At 36.2% G+C, this 16,672-nt stretch overlaps 2 protein-coding genes across 3 annotated transcripts; both read right to left on the bottom strand.

Annotated features, from left to right (window-relative positions):
• Window positions 1-4,601: 4,601 nt before the first annotated feature.
• Bug22 (cilia- and flagella-associated protein 20) lies at window positions 4,602-6,028 on the bottom strand. 2 transcript variants are annotated; one of them, XM_018449696.1, is made up of 3 exons: window positions 5,861-6,028; window positions 5,190-5,547; window positions 4,602-4,964 (listed from the first exon to the last, which is right to left on the bottom strand). In XM_018449696.1, the coding sequence occupies exons 2-3, from the start codon at window positions 5,463-5,465 to the stop codon at window positions 4,659-4,661; spliced, it is 582 nt and encodes a 193-aa protein (XP_018305198.1). In that variant the 5' UTR covers window positions 5,466-5,547; window positions 5,861-6,028; the 3' UTR covers window positions 4,602-4,658. The 2 variants fall into 2 exon arrangements, with proteins under 2 accessions (XP_018305198.1, XP_018305199.1); XM_018449697.1 differs by lacking the exon at window positions 5,861-6,028 and adding an exon at window positions 5,751-5,789.
• A 4,129-nt stretch (window positions 6,029-10,157) lies between these two features.
• Window positions 10,158-15,045, bottom strand: stau (double-stranded RNA-binding protein Staufen). The gene is made up of 8 exons (XM_018449733.1): window positions 14,874-15,045; window positions 13,931-14,008; window positions 13,159-13,367; window positions 12,473-13,081; window positions 11,704-12,254; window positions 11,097-11,622; window positions 10,817-11,025; window positions 10,158-10,673 (listed from the first exon to the last, which is right to left on the bottom strand). The coding sequence occupies exons 2-8, from the start codon at window positions 13,981-13,983 to the stop codon at window positions 10,413-10,415; spliced, it is 2,418 nt and encodes an 805-aa protein (XP_018305235.1). The 5' UTR covers window positions 13,984-14,008; window positions 14,874-15,045; the 3' UTR covers window positions 10,158-10,412.
• Window positions 15,046-16,672: the final 1,627 nt, after the last annotated feature.

Here is a 16,672-nt window from a genome sequence, read left to right as displayed (position 1 = left end):
CTCCCGACGGCGCGGCGGCGGCCGAAAGCGAGCGAACGTGCGACGGCTTGATTATTCTATAACGATTTTCTCTTTCTTTTTTTTTTGTTCCGTCGTATACTTTATGAGTGGAGCCGCGGATTGGGCGAGATTATAAGCCGCGCGGCACGGCGCGACGCGACGCGAGTCGTCGTGCCCGTGTGCTCTTTATAAAAACAGACGCGCGCTCGCCCGCGCTCGTCGCGGGGTAGTCGTCGGGCGTCGGCGTGCGTCCGTCTCCCCCGTTCGTCTCTCAACCCCCCCGGAGTGTGCCGCGAGTGCTCAATACAAAATATATAATAGCATTCGTCGATTTGAAAAACATATGTATATAACCAATTGTTTTATTTATGGATTCCGCCGGCGCTTCGCGTCGCGGCGCTCCCCGCTGCCGCTGCCGGAGCGCGGCGCGCGCGTATCCGTCGGCGTTTCTCCGCCTCCGCGCGCGTTCGCGAAAATCGTATATTACATCGATGCGACGACGGATGTACGTGACGACGCCGCGGCCATGCGGCGCGCAAAAGAATAAAACGCATCAGCGCGCGGCACTCTTAATTGCTCCGCCATCTTGCTCGCCGTGGCCGGCTCTCTACTTGGCCCGCCAATTTCTTTTCCGGTTCTCACGCCGCCGACTTGTGTATCGCCGTCGGCTCGAATCCCGCGGTTTCGCGCTTTCCCGCCATTTCTCGCGCCCCCCTCCCCCGCTGCCTTCGTCGTCGCTGATGTTCAATCGCGCGTGCGCGCGCCGCGTTTTTGCGCGCCGCGGAAAATAGTCCGCGGCCACTCGACGCGAACGAGCACCCCCTTCCCCCTTCTTCTCGTCCCCGAGGGGTGGTGCGGAGAGCCGGCGCTACGCTCCACGTCCCCATTTAAAAAAATCAATACTTAATAATTAGCAATTAATACGCCCGCCGAGTGTACGTGTGTGCACGTGTGCCCGCGATTACCTTCTCTCCTCTTCCTCCCCTTGTCGTCCACCTCCGTCGTTCCGCCCCGTCGTTCCGCCCCTCCCCTCGCAGCCTTTAATCACGCCGCGCTCGTTATAATGACACGATCATTATTTCGTTAATTATTCGTATCGACGTTTGTTATTCTCCCCCTTTTTGTCCCGGCGACAGGATGATTTTCGCTGGAACGCCGAATCATGCGGAAGAGAATATATATAGAAAAAGACACCCCAGCGAATTCATTTGTGGATGAAATTAATTATTCGAGAGAATTGTAATATCATTGCCGTTCGGTGATTGACGATGACGTTCTCGATCAAATATGCGTCTTATTTCGTCGGTATTTCGACGTGCTGTAATAATATAATTAGCAACAAAATGTAATAAATTGATTAAACGTCAATATATAAACAATACGAAAAGAACGAATATTATATATATGTATATATGATTATATTATAATGCTCAATTATAATAATGTTTGCGAGGGTAAAAAATAAGAAGTTGCGTTAAATCGGCTTTCTTTTTAACATGAATCAGTAACAAAAAGATAAATTAAGAGAAAGTTAAAAAATATACCTCATTAACTGCAGTTAATTATTTACCCTTTCATAATTTATCTCATTGTGGAATATAGCTATCGCTGTATTGCCCCGTCGTCATGAATTTAGATCCCATTGTAAAATGCACTTCGGTTTATCGGAAATATTTATTACCTTGCCATTTTCGTCACAATCGCGATAAATAACGCGCAGAGAAACAAATGCGGATGAACTAGGAGGAACTTAACCTCTAAAAGTCCCTCTCTGGATTGCTCCGGATTCCGGAATAAAAAAAAATCATGGAAACAGTTGTCAAATTCTTGTCGTTTTCCACATACATGTTTTACCGCAGGAAAAAGGAAAGATCATGTTGAAATATTCGGCAAAAATTAAAAAGTTGCGGTACGCACTTTTTTTTTTGGAGAAGTTATATCGAGATACTTTTATCCCCGGTAAGCGGACCGTTCAGTAGATTGACAGCGAATTTGATCAGGAATGGTAAAAAATCGCTGACAAATCGGCATTGACTGATTCGCATTAAGCTCTCGTTACTCTCGTTTTAATGAGCAAAACATCATGGTTTGGAGCATTCTGACATAACCTGACAGCAGATTGACAGCAGAAGCCGGGCCGAATCCGTCGATGCGGATTCCGCTCCATTTTTGTCAGCAATTCGCGTCAACTGTGTAACGAGCATGCCAAAACCTGCTTGATTTGTCATATTTTGTTGACGCAATTTACTTCATTTCTGCTAAAATTCTGTCAATAGCATTGAATATGTCAGAACCTGTATCACATCCGTAGCCTCTGTCAGCAAAATTTGTAACAGACATTTATGACAGAATTTGCTCTTAACACTTCTGGCTTAACATATCCCGTGAGAAGATGTCGAAGAACGAGATCTGTGGATACATATCACTGTTGTACAGCGTCGCTAACAAGCCTCTGGATCTGTGGTCGAAACATGTTTCCTTTGGTGGCAAAGTTCGTAGAGTGAAGGATGATCTATTACACGGGGATAAAGTAATCGAGATCACTGGGCCTCACGACAACACGATCCCCACGAGTATAACTATTCCTGCCAAAGCACTAGACATCCTGAATATAAAGCTTCCAATTCTCGTATTAGTCATAAAGAATTTAAACTTGCGGTTCAAACTGGAAGTTCAAGTACATACTCTTTAAATTTTATGATAGATATCCACATGTTCTTAATATCTCAATGATTTTCTATCTTTGATATATATATAAAGATAATAGACAAGCAACAATATCGGAGAAGATTCTCCTTTATGACCTACAACGTTGAAAGACTATCAAGTATCAATGCAAGTGTGGCTCGTATTCCGTTGAGATTGGACGACTGTTGGAATTTCTTAGAGATAAATCTTCAGACTCTCTGTCACCAAGTGTATAAGACGGATTACGAGGCTCTGCAAAGAATAACGATCTATCCGAATTGTCATTTAAGAAGAGTGTATCTGCAAGATCGTCATTACAATGATGATGAAACTCATGTCGAGCTGTATCAAGCTTTCTTCGATATGTACATGTTAAAGCGGGGAATCAATTTCATTGAAAAGGCTTGTCAGACGGAAGATTGTTACACAGGTTTTATAAATTCTCGAAAAAATGTGAAATATATACACATATTAGCATATATTTATTTCTTTTTGGCTTTTAGGACCTTTAGAGCAATCTGATTTGAAATGTTTTGATAAAGATAATTCTAATGGTACACCGTTGGCAAAAGTGGATTCATATAAAATCGCAGGCAGCACTGAAAAACTGAAAAGTAATCTATCGAAGAATTTAAATTTATACAATTTTGATATATTAAAAAGGAATCACATGTCACTGGATGCTTTAAATGATGCAATAAAAAAACGGCATATTTTTACAAGACAAAGTGAATGCTTCATAAAATCTTTAGTAAATGATCCAGTTATAGAAAATAAGTTAGAAAAAGATAGTAGTGACATAACGGAAAAAATAAACCAACATTATGCAATGAAAACGCGTAAGGCAGGAAACTCTTTATTAAATATAAAAATTAATAATCATACGTCACGACCTGCATCTTCTATCGAATTAAAAACAATTGCGAAGAGCCAATTTTTGAAAACGCATGTCAGCGAAATATTATTCAAAGATAACGGAATTTCAAAACGTCCACAGAAAATTCAGAACGCAGGAAATACATACATTAACTTAACAAACTGCACGTTAAATAATAACACTAATAAGATACAGACAGAAAAAGATAATTCCACGATAGCAAAATTTAAAGTAGATGCCATGGATTCTTCATCATCTTTTAAACCCGATCTATCTGAAAACATTAAGCTTGATAACATAAATAATAATGTATCTGACATTCCAAGCGATGAATATATTCGTTCTAAGTATAAATATGTAAAAGAGAGTGATAAAAGTATCGCCAATCGTTTAAGATCTCTAGTTGGTATCAAGGAAGACGTTGAAAATTTAAATGAAAATGTGATCATAAACAAATGCATTTCCCTAATCGAGAAAGAGATAAAACTGGACGAAATGACGAAGCATGTATTTAATGATGGATAAAACTTATCAAATTTTATAGCAATAGATTATTCCGTGAACAAAAAAACTTCTTGAAAAATTACAGGATAAAGGACTTATCATATACATAGAATTATCACATAATATGAACTGTATTACATAATATGACTGTATTACAAATATCGAAGAAACTTTGGCCAAGAAAAGTTTATAAACAAAGATGATATACAAATAAATATATCGGTTCGTAATAAATTTAACTGCTTTTTAGCAGATTATTTGAAAAAGTAGAATTTTAGCAAAAATATATAAACAAGAAAATACATATGTACTTTTTTTCCATATACAGTGACAAGCAAAATTACACAATCCTTAATACATAAATTGCATATACATGATCTATATTCTATTAAGTAAAAATTATAACCTTAATGAATATTATATTATTAATTATATTATTTGCAATTGTTTAAGCAGCGTGTAAAGTTAAGACAGCCTTCAATAAATTATTTTTTATTTTGAAAGTAATTCGAACAAATTTTAAAAAAAGTTTCAATTGGACAACTCTTCTTTCTTTTACTAAAAATGCTTGCATTTCCTTCACTAATTATCAACATTTTGCCTTATTTTGAATCGGTAAGAATAATTTAAATTCCGCCGGTAATTCATCCTCTGAATATAATCGATCTGAAAAGTACACTCGCCGTATCCTACAATTAGCATGAATTTGGACCCTCAGTGTCTCCACATAATTCGTTCCATAGGCACGGCGTGTGAAGTCAGCCAAGTTGAACTGTATTTGATTCCATCCGTCGTCCAGTCTCATTGGCATTGTACATATAAATGGTTTCACTCTCGTCGTTGATTGATAATTACTTGCACGAAATCTGCGACGTACATTTTTGTCGTCAATTATCTGCAATGTGTAATTTTTTTTATATCAGGAAAGAGATTGAACATTTAATGAATGAAAGAATTCATAAAATTTCTTCATACATTAAATATTCTTTTAAAACGACACATAACTATACAAGAACAATCGACTCGTAATAAATAGGTTTTGGATTTGTTTAGGATCTCTAAGTTAAATTAAATACTTTCCCCTTAATTTTTCCATAAACTGGTACAACAAGAACCTCACCTGAACCTCAAATGTGAAATACTTCTTTAGATTCTTGATAATCATCACCAGAAAGGGCAACTTTATACCCAAAGTCTTCCTTGGATCTGCAGGGCATGTGATATACGTTGTACTAACGTTGCTACCCAGTATCTCTAGGACAAGACTTTGAATATCATTGTCAGTGATCCTCTTGATATGTCCATTCCTCACTTTCTTGTCCCAGATTTGCAATGGTTTGCTGCCGATACTATATAAAATGGACAGGAAACCACTTTGGAAAGTGTTCTTGAACATTTTCGGATTCCTTCCGGCTCCCGCTGCTCTAAATTTTCTTATGCCAAGACGAGGCTATCTCTTCTCTATTTTCTCGTCAAACCTGTAATATAAATTAATATGATGAATTTGGCCGATTTCTCGGCATTGACCAAATACCGCAGCTAATCTTCTTCCATTTTAAACAAATAAAACTGTGCTAAATAAACCCCGAAATCAAGGCACCATATCACATCGGCATAGAAAAAATCAAGCTACGGGGGAAAACACGTTACGGGTGATGGTTTAGATAATTCATGCTTATACTTGAAATAACAAATTTTCCGTTCTTTGTGCATCGGTCGCTTTATTTTAATCCATCTGAATCCATCGTTTCACGAGTTGTCTTAAAACGAAATATTAGTAGGGACTCTAACCTATAAACGACTGTTTGATCGATACATCGTTCCACAATATTCGTATGAATATATCAACATAAACGGAACCTCAATCTGAGCGCGTCAGATCTCAGAATAGCAAGCTTAAAATTATTAGATGACAAGTATAAATTTAATTTAGATTGCATTTATTATAATTCCTTCGTGTTTTTTAAGGTTATAATAGTTTAAACTAATAACCAAACATTGCAGTTCGCAAGCATGAGCCAAATTACGGTGCGAAGACAGTGGGAGACTTTTCGTGGCGAAACGTTGAACTACGATGTCCCATTTTTCTGTCTCGTCAATAAGGAAGAAATTCTTTATTGTTTTACCTTAGATGAAATATGTTTCAGATATTTTAATTTATACTTTCAGATTAATTTTTTTTACTTAGGATAATTTTGAACCGAAACTTTTTCGTTTTAATTCATATAAAAAATTCTGAGAAAAATTATCCTTTACTTTTTATCTTTTTGTAATTACAGAATTAGAAAAGATACTGTTTATTTTGTTCTAATCCAAAATTTCATTAAAAATTATAGAATGAAAAATTTTAGAAAAAATGTAGACTTTCTCAACAATTCCAAAATTTGTATAAAATATCTAAGAAAAATTTTCTAAAAAGATATAAAATTATTCAAAAATGAAAAACTTCAAAATTTATATAAAAATTCTAAGAAATTATACGAACAATTCTGAAAATATTTTTATCAGTAAGATTTTTTAATTTTATTAGAACGAGAAGATATATCTATGAAATTTTTGCGGCAAGTAGACAAATTAAGAAATGCATATTAAAACCTTAGGTATATCAAATCTCACAAATACTTACCAACTAAACTGACACACACACTTGATAAAGAGTACTTTATTTAAACGAAAGCCTGAAATAATAAGGACAGATAAAATAAAATATTCTTGTATTCGTGTGCCACCTTGTCATGCGTATATTTGAAACGCACAGTAAAAAGGCCATATACATGTACGTGAAACCTTTCTACAATCATTCTCATCAACGTCAAATACAAACTGATGCGGATAGAGGAAAGCAGTAGATTCCTATACGTCGTACAGTTCACTTTCGAAAATGCAATTAAAGCTTCATCAGTACGAATGATCTCCTTGATCGTTAGGATGCATTTACTCAAAGAGCAATCATTCCCTCGATAGATATTGTCGAGGACTCGCATTACGCAATTGCGTTTTATACGTACGTTACAGCAAATCGTTACAAACAAATTGTTTTACTTAAAATGTAAATCTAACATAATCGAACTACATTACGGTATCGTATACGGTACTTTCTCTCGCGCTCGGCACTGCCCTGTAAGACACAATATTCTTAGAATATGATATATAAATATTAAAAAGAGTAAATAATATTCATGTAACATTCTAGGAGTGCGTTTCACTTAACGTTAACAACGTTCGTTTGCATCATTCCATCCTTGTTTAATTCCATTTGATAACAACAAAAGTCAAATGATACTCACGAGCGTTATGAACGTTAAGTGGAACCCTAGGAATATTGTGTGTTTACAAGATGATACCGCCAACTGAAAAATTGCGAGAATATGTATATTTTACAGAAGCTTTATATATAATTAATGTTGTAACATGATGAAACGGCAGCGGTCACTTGATCTTTCTTATACTAACCGAAAGTAAGCAAACGTAGCGGTTGTATGTGTGACGGCATTAAAACAAAATGACGGAACGAAATATGGATTACGCATGAAACTAATATTACGCATTCTTCTTCTTCATGTTCTTCCTGATAGTGTCGACATATTAGTTTGTTTCCTCAACACCTTGCGGAACAAGCTCGACAACGCAATAGATTTCTCAACGCGAACGAGCGAGTTTTTTTTTCCTCTCTTCAAAATGTCGAAGGATTTCGGTTTCCGGTATCTCGGTAAATTGATACGTTATATTCGCTTATCTATTCGTTAATATTAACTATACGGAATTACAGTTCATAACGTGAAATTGTTCTCCCTTTTCTCTTTCTCTTGCAACGTATGCGACGTAAATTATTTAATTCGAATCTTTATCTTGCTTAGCTCTTGAAAAACTATATGTATATAATGGAATCTACCACTGCGTCTTGTAATACTGAATGTCACATGAACAAGAAAGGCCCACTTATAAAAGCGATCGGTATCAGGCAAAACAAAACTCAACTAGAGTCTCGAAGAGTCAATAAATAATTTTTTTCCAGCAAATATCTCAAACAAACCTCCATTTAATGGACAGATCCATCATCGCGAACATTTCTTACAAATTTTCAATGTACCGAGTATCGGGCATTATGAATAAAAATGCACACGACTTTAGTGAACAATAACACAGTTTATTAACCGTTATAGAACGTTTATGTAAACCGCTTGTACTTATTGTTCAGTAAATCGCATATAATACAAGAGCAATGAATAGAAGATAGCAAATCGCTTGATTGAGAACGCCGATACAAAACTCTGTGTCGTTACACCATAAAAGGCAACGTTCAATCAGTTTACATGAAGACGCATAGAACTTAAAATCAAAAAGTAAAAGTTAAATCGTGAATATTCAAAGTTTGTACCGTTTCTCAATGTCTATCTTCATTCATTATTAAGTCTCTTTCACTCTAGTATTCTTACTCGTTTCCCGACAATAATACAAAATTCACCGTTCTTTCAGGATTATTTCTCAGCAAAATTAAAACAATTTCGTAATAGTCCGGACGCAACGGGACAAATTTTGAATTATTGCCTTCTCTTCTTTTTTTTCTCTTTTTTAGATTCATCGAAATTTCCGACGCAACGTATCATTACTGTCTACCTGCGAACGATAGGTGTACGGAAATTTCTATTCCCCTCACTTCTCAATCAGACAAAATTCCCCGTTTCTCTCTTTCTTATCGCAATTTAAAACAACTTTGTAATAGTCTTGACGCAACGGGACAATTTCTTTATTACTATTTCTTTTCCTTCCGTTTTATATTCGCTGAAATTTCCTATACAGCGTATCATTACTTCTTACCCGAATGACAGATGTATGGAAATTTCTGTTTTCCTTCATTTCTCAATATTTTACGATACATGAATATGTAACCCCAGGTTGCTTCTGGCCCCCGTAGGAAAGCAAATTGGGGCATAGGGACAGTGTATATCGCATTACGTATGTTTTACCAATTTAAACGTTAACTACTTAATTTTTCACACGTATCTCTAGCGCACGTAGCCAGAGTTTACTCTGGAAAAATACGTGATTTTATGTATAATTTTCATGCGATTCAATAGAAATAGGTTTTTAAATTGCTTTTTTCTTAAAATAAAGCGATGAAAAAATATACACACAAAATATATAAAATGATCAATTACGAACAACCGAGAATTAAAAAAAAAAAGAAAAACACCATTACAATTATTAATTAGACAAGACATATTTATTCATGATAGTGTGTGGAAGCTAAGATTCAATTGAAAAATTAAGAGATGGTCGCATTTCACATCTCCAGGTCGTGTTACTTTACTTAACATTTTCCTATAGTGTTCATTATATATTATAGATTGATCCTAACTGGAGAATGACCATTTTGAATCATCATAGATAAGTATATTGATATTGTGATCCTGTCAATGAAAATGTGTTACAATAAATACAGTAGTTATACATATTTGTCACTGCTAGGATCGCAATCACGATCAAACACCAATAATACCTTGCGATTCCATAGCATTATTAATTTTGCAAGAGTTGTAATATATGAATCGTTCAATGATACGCTATTGTACGTAATTCATAACAATAGATTGCCGATAGTCACAAAAACTTGTCAGTCTGTTGTGACTAATCAGACGTTTCTAGTCATTAAACGAAATTCTCTCTCTCTCTCTCTCCCTCTCTCACATAATTATTAAATACACATCGCTTATTGGTGCTTGAACGGCATTTCAATGTAATTAGGACACTGCAAAAGCTCAGGAATATTTTTTACATACTAATAACTAATTTAAATAATTTTATATAAGTTGATTCAAATTTAGATTCGATCTGATTTTTCATATTATATTTCAGTAATGTAAATAGTATATAGCAATTCAATAAATAACAAACATAAAATGAAAAAATCTATTTCATGCACAACGTTTTATTTAATTCATTGACGAATTTTTTTCTGAGGTACATATAAATATATTATTACAATTACAAATATAGGCAGATCATTGTGTAGCAACTTTTTTCAATATAAATTATTATATAGGAAAAAAAGATTCACACAATGAGTTTTTTTTAATAGATCAGATTCCTTAAAGGAATCGGATTTAGTAAAAAAAAATGGTTAATACAACCGCGGCTGAGACTCTCTTGATGCAATCGAAGAAAAAAGTCTCTGTCGAGGAATATCATATCTACAAATGAATTGGTAATAAATGAACAATAATTAGCGTTATCAATTTTGTAAAGAACTTTGTAACAATGAAATTCATTTAACTTCCTTTTGCGGTGTCCTGGAGAAGCATAAATATAACTCAACATTATATACGTCTTAAGCGCTACTCAGTTACTTATCGATAGCTCCATCCATAATGTTGTTTTTAACTTGAATGCTAATGTGTATTCCATCACCAGACGCACCTTTGTCCTTCTTCACTTGTGCTGCGTTCGAGGCATTATCAAGTCCCAATTTACTAAGTGTACGAAGCGCCCTTAGAGCCGCTTGATTGCGACTCGCGGTTATTGTTGCTCCATTACCATGACAAACTTGCGGTGGATCAGTGCTTAGCGACACAAGTGATAAATATTCTTTGTTTATAGATACTCCCTGAAATGAGAAATTAATGAGAAATAATGGCTTATAATTTATTTGATGATATGTCAACATCATTTCGTGTTCACACTACGTTCCACCTTAATTAATTAGAATCATTTTAATATTTTTTTAATACTGATCAAACGATCGATTACCTTAGGAAAGTCGCTAAATTCTACGCTGAAATTAAATAACTGAGATAAATAATGCAATTGATCCTTGGGCGAAACACCAGCCGTATTCTGCTGTTGCTGTTCGCGCAACTCTTCAGCGACTATTTGTACGCTGGGTCCATTCCCCAGTTTAGATTCGTGACCTCCGTCCACCAGTAAAAGACCAGGTACTAATTGGCGGCCTATGGTACCTAGAGACGATAAAATTTTAAAATTTATCGAACACAGTTCTATACAAACAGTGATCGACGTTTTTCCTTACCTCCTACCGAGTGAGGTTGAGTGTCGTTCATTTGTTCGTCCTCGAGAAATGTAACTTTTCTAGGCTTTGACTCCGTGTTCTCGCTCTCTCCCGTCTTTATGGACGGTTTCGAGGGTTGCGGCGACGGTTTACTATATCCCAATTGCGCCAAGAGAGCCTCAGCCGCAGCTCTCTTAGCCAATTTTTTGTTAGGTCCGATTCCTTGGGCGGAGTGCTGACCCATTGTCACTTCCATGACAAACTCTCTGCGTCTTGGTGCGCCCTTCTCGTCTATTAGATTGTAAACTGGTTCCCTCTCTCGTTTCGCCTGTTGAATCTGAACTAGCCGGGAAACTGGATTGACCTCCTCCGCGGCTTCGTTCTCCGCACGAGGCTCCTGATAAACTTTGATTAAGTTTCGAGATTTCTTCTTCGTCGCTGGTGGCTTACGTTTTACTCGCATTGATCGGTTCTGTATGGTAGCCGGTAACGGAGGAAGACGCTTCAGTTCGTCTAACATCAACTCGGCGGCGCGTTTCTTCGACACCTAAGGAAACAGGAACGATACAAGCATTTAAAATTGTGTCATTATTTATCATTCTTCTACATGAAAGGTTTGAGAAGTTACTTTTTTCGAGGATCCTTCTCCCACAGTAACCTTCTCGCCGACGGTGCATTTTGTCATGAAAGTTCTTATATGAGGTTTACCGCTTTCGGATACGACTTCAAAACTGACTGGTAGTCCGCGTTTCAGAGCAGTTTCGTGAACAAGAGATACGGGACTTTTCAACTCAGCGTTTGGATCGTCAATGCCACCCAACGTGCCGTTCTCGCTAATGTTACTGGTATTTGCGATCTCTTCCGGTAACGGCAACTGGCGTAATTGTTCCAAGGCTCTGCTAGCAGCATCGTGACGTGCAGCTTGGCCTGTTAAACCTCTACCCGTGAATTCGCGTTCACCCACCTTCAGAGTGACAAGATACAATCCCTGAAGATCCGTATGAACTCCACGATTGTACGTGATACGCGGATTGTACATTCGTGGAAAGTTAGCACTGAATCCATGTGGCATAAATTGATGCTGCAATGCAGCTGGAGGAGCTTGTCGGAACGTATAAACAGTCGGTTCACCTCGTTTCATTGCTAACGCGTTCAGTTCGACGGTGGGAGGCAAATGTCCTGTAATCCAAAAAAGCATATTTAGAGAAATCAAATAGTATTGGAAAGATTTGGAGATTTTATAATTGACAAAAATATAGTTATATACATAACTCGACATTATTTTGTACAATTATAACATTTATAACTACTTACATTGAGAAAGATAACATTCCAAATTGCTGTTGTACTATATTAATGCACTACAATTCAATGCATATAAAATTCATAATAATTACCAGAACCTGTTGGACATTTGCCCAGATGGCCAATTCTCATGGCCTTGGTGGGCTTAGGTGGAGGTTGACGGTACCAAGTTTTCGTCAATGCTTCGGTCGCTGCGCTATGTTGAGCCTTCTTTATACTAGGACCTTCAGCGACATATTCCTCTTCACCCAGTTTTAGTGTCACCGTGAATCTCTTTTTGTGCGCCGGTCCCTGCTCGTTGGTCAGCCTATATTGATGTTGAATCCTATTGAATCTCGCCAACTCGTTTAACAAACACATAGGTGTTTTTTCTTTCATGTTTGCCAAAGCTGGATTAGTCGCGTTGGCATGATTCTGACCAGATGCATTGTCGTCTCTGGACTCTCCATTGGCATCGTTCGTTATCGCCTTCGATTGCTCCACATTTGATTGTTGTACATGCTGCGGCTGTTGCTGCTGTGATTGTGATTGTTGTACCTGCTGCTGCGATGGCTGTTGCTGCTGGGGAGATTGATTCTGCTGATTATTCGGTTGCTGCTGCTGTGGCTGTTGTTGATGTGGATACTGAGGTTGTTGCACATTTTGAAGAGTCACAGAAACTGTATTTGTTTGGTCCTTCATGCTAACGCTAACCATGGTATCTGAAGTAAATATTTCAAATTAATTGTTATATTGACAAGAACAAGAATCTAATTTTTCATTGTGTATCTGTACTTACTGTTTGTATTGTGCGTATTCATACCCATCAACATTGGCTGTCTTGGATTTCCATGCGGCGGGCCAGGATGCTGCATGTGATGCATATGCTGTTGATGGGGGGGCATGGACAGTATTGGTTGATGTGGATTCCGATGAGGTAACAAATGTTGCGGCTGATGTAGCTGGGGCATATTAGCCTGCTGCATAGGCCGCATTGGTCCTGCCATTCTGTATTCATTTTTGCTTGATTACAAGTTTTATCAAATATATTCCTCATGTTTATATTAATTTTCTATAAGATAGCAAATATGTTTCTATTATATATAAATATATTTATCTCTCTCTCTCTTTCTCTATAATTATAAATCTCTTTTATATTAATTTATCATATAAACTATGATGTCTCAGAGAAAGTAAGACGAGAAAGATATTACTTTTAAACAGCAACAACAACAACCATAATCTCACAATTCACTTTAATCTCTTTATAATAATTCTCTGAATTAATAAAGAAACAACTTCAACAAATAATAATTATCTTAATTGTTAATTCTTTGAAAATTTTTCACTCATATGCATATACAGATATTACAGCAATATCATTAAGTCAGTAAACAGAATCGTTAGAAGGTTTCTTTATCAATTTTTAATAGTTTGTACAAATACGAGTAAAATTCTTTACTCCAATTTTACATAAAAAGAGGATTCTTAGAATAAACTAATATTTCTATTGTACTTTTTATTTCATTGTCACAAGAATATAATATAACAGTTGATTAGAGGATATTAACCTGTTATGATCTCGAAGCTGATTTTGCATTGTGTGATGTTGATGACGTAACATCTTATGAAAATCTACTCAGACAAACCTATAAAATGAAAGCACAAATTCAATCCTGTTTTAATATATTTTAGAATATTTTAGATGACAGAATTGCGCGGCGTATATGAACACATTTAAATGGATATTTATACCTGTGCTATGTAATCAATCGATAAGATAATCAAATTTTCAATCATGTTCAAATATATAATACATTTGTCTTTTGTATATTGATAAGCTCTCACATAGCAATCAGCAGACTATAAACTGTTCTTCTGCTGACTTTGCTAATCAGTGAGTGAGAATACAAATAAATATTTCATAATTATCAATAAACAAGCAATAAACAGTTGACAAACTGTACCGCTTGTTGATCTTGTTAATTAACAAAGGAGAATGCAACTCCGAGCTCTCTCAGTTATTCTAAAAAGGTCTACTCCAAGTTTATGCTTAAAAAAAAGAGTTGCTTCAAAATTTACTCCGAAATGTAGTTTCCAGCGTACGCGCGGTATATCCTTTTTTCCGCATTGAGACGCGAATCGCGAGGTATACGATTTATACAGCGAAAGATTCGATCGAGCCTAGAGGACATCGAAGACGATAGAAAGTGATAGCAGGACGATATAACCTTCCTGTAGGGGAAGGGCGAGCCGGTATAACGGGCGGTTTATTACACGGGGGACGCGATCTCGCGGGACGTCGTCGCGGCCGCGCGCAATTTCGTACGCACGATCGCGTGCTCCGGGTTGCGATCGGCGATCTTTTCGTATCTATAAATAAAATCCGTCCCCCGATGGAATGGGCTTGGTCCGGCGACGGCGGCGGCGGCAGCGACGGCTCATCCGAACAATCGGAGCCACGCCGCGCGCGCGGCACGTACACCCTTTTTGCTCACTTTTCCCCGCACTTACCCGGTCACGTTCGCTCTATTTCGCGGAAATTTAGGACGTGTCGCGAAGTACAGTGAAATTTCCGGCGAAATAGACCCACTCCGACGAAAACGAACACCGCCAGGCCCTTAGCACGGCTATTGGCAAACAGTAAAGAAAAGTACTCGGTAGACTAAAATGCGGCCATTTTGATGTGGAGCTAGCGGCAGAGTGTGACGTCATCGATCACATTCTGACCGACGATGGGTACATATAACTTGCGAGAAGGAACAACAGAGATAATGAACGCGATAAAAGAAATCATAAACCTCTTTGTTGATTCCCTTTAAGTCTCTCTCCTTTTGATCGCATGTGAAAAAGGTAAACACTTTCTTTCCTACGACTTTTGCAACCGTTCGAAAAGCTGTTTATATTGCGATCGTGTTGAGAATCGCTTAATTACGCAGAGCGGTTGAAGTTATGTGTATATGTGCGTATTTAAACTGCCTAAAGAAATTTAAATTAATATGTATGCGTGGCATTATTTATCACATTTATGATTTATAAATTAATTATAGAATATTTTTGTAATACAATTGATAAATCTTTATCATCTCTGCATGTGCAATCTAATATAATTGCAAGACCACAAGAATAATATTTATAAAATATAAATATCCCACGTAGCACGTAATATCACGGTAATATCACAGTAACATCATTGAAATGTTCCTGAGATGTCGCAGTAATGTTACGATGTCCACGAAAATAAATCACAGGAATATTACTGACTGTGAGGTATATCGTAGAAATATCGCTGTAATGTTATGTAATATTTCTGTGATATTTATATAGTGTTTATATTTATCTGCCATCTGTCGTTAAGCAAAATGACAAATGCGATTGGCCAATTCCAATGGACTAATCGATCGATTAAGTTAATCGGAATTGATAAAAATGGCCCTGAGTTATTTGAACGAATACGATAATGTTGCAATATTTTTCTCCTTAAAATATTAGAAATACTTAACTAAATAATGATCTATATTCTTTTCCTAAAAACACCTTAATATCTAGAGAACAATAAGTTTTGTGAGTTGCCGGCTTCTATTTCTGTGGCGTATCTTCCAACAAAAAAGTTTCAGAAAATTTTCGAACACGAAAGATCTATCGTGTATGTAATGTAATGTTTTTTTAGAGCAAAAAATTTTTATTTTTTTATCTTCAATTAATTCTCGCTTACATTGCAAAAATGTCACGAACTATTAAAAAATTTGAAAATGAAACACACACACACAATTTGCGTTTATTATTATAAATTACATTTAAAAATCATATGAAATTAAAAAATATTTGGAAAAAGGTTTGAAAATGCTTTTTCCTAATTTCTTGTAACTTTTTGTAACGCAATATCGATAATAAAATGCATTTTTAAAGTGTAAATACAATAAATGTTCAATTTTTACCTACTTATGCGTTACAAAAAAATGTCATTTTCGGGTTATTCGATATCGGGTATAATTAAACTTTTTAGACAGTCCACTATATTTTTTCCTGCTTTGGATACGAAATACACCAAAGTCAGCAGACATATGTATTAGCATGTGTATTTTAATCATGGAAAAGAAATTCTAATTTTGTAAAATTAAAGTGAATGTATTTTTATTAGTCAAACAGACGACGTCAGCATCTCTCAGTAATTGTTTGGTTTTAGGGATGAATAACATTAACATAATAATATAAATAAACATTATTAATTAAAAGAACTCTGTTTTTATAAGAATACGTTGTTTTGACATATATCTTGTATATGTAATGCATATTATTTTATACATATTTTG

Source organism: Mycetomoellerius zeteki, unplaced genomic scaffold, assembly GCF_001594055.1.
Source record: "Mycetomoellerius zeteki isolate Tzet28-1 unplaced genomic scaffold, Tzet1.0 scaffold25, whole genome shotgun sequence".
In the NCBI taxonomy this organism is placed as follows: Eukaryota; Metazoa; Arthropoda; class Insecta; order Hymenoptera; family Formicidae; genus Mycetomoellerius; species Mycetomoellerius zeteki.
Note: the sequence above shows the minus strand (reverse complement) of the source record. Positions and strands in the feature narration are given on the sequence as shown.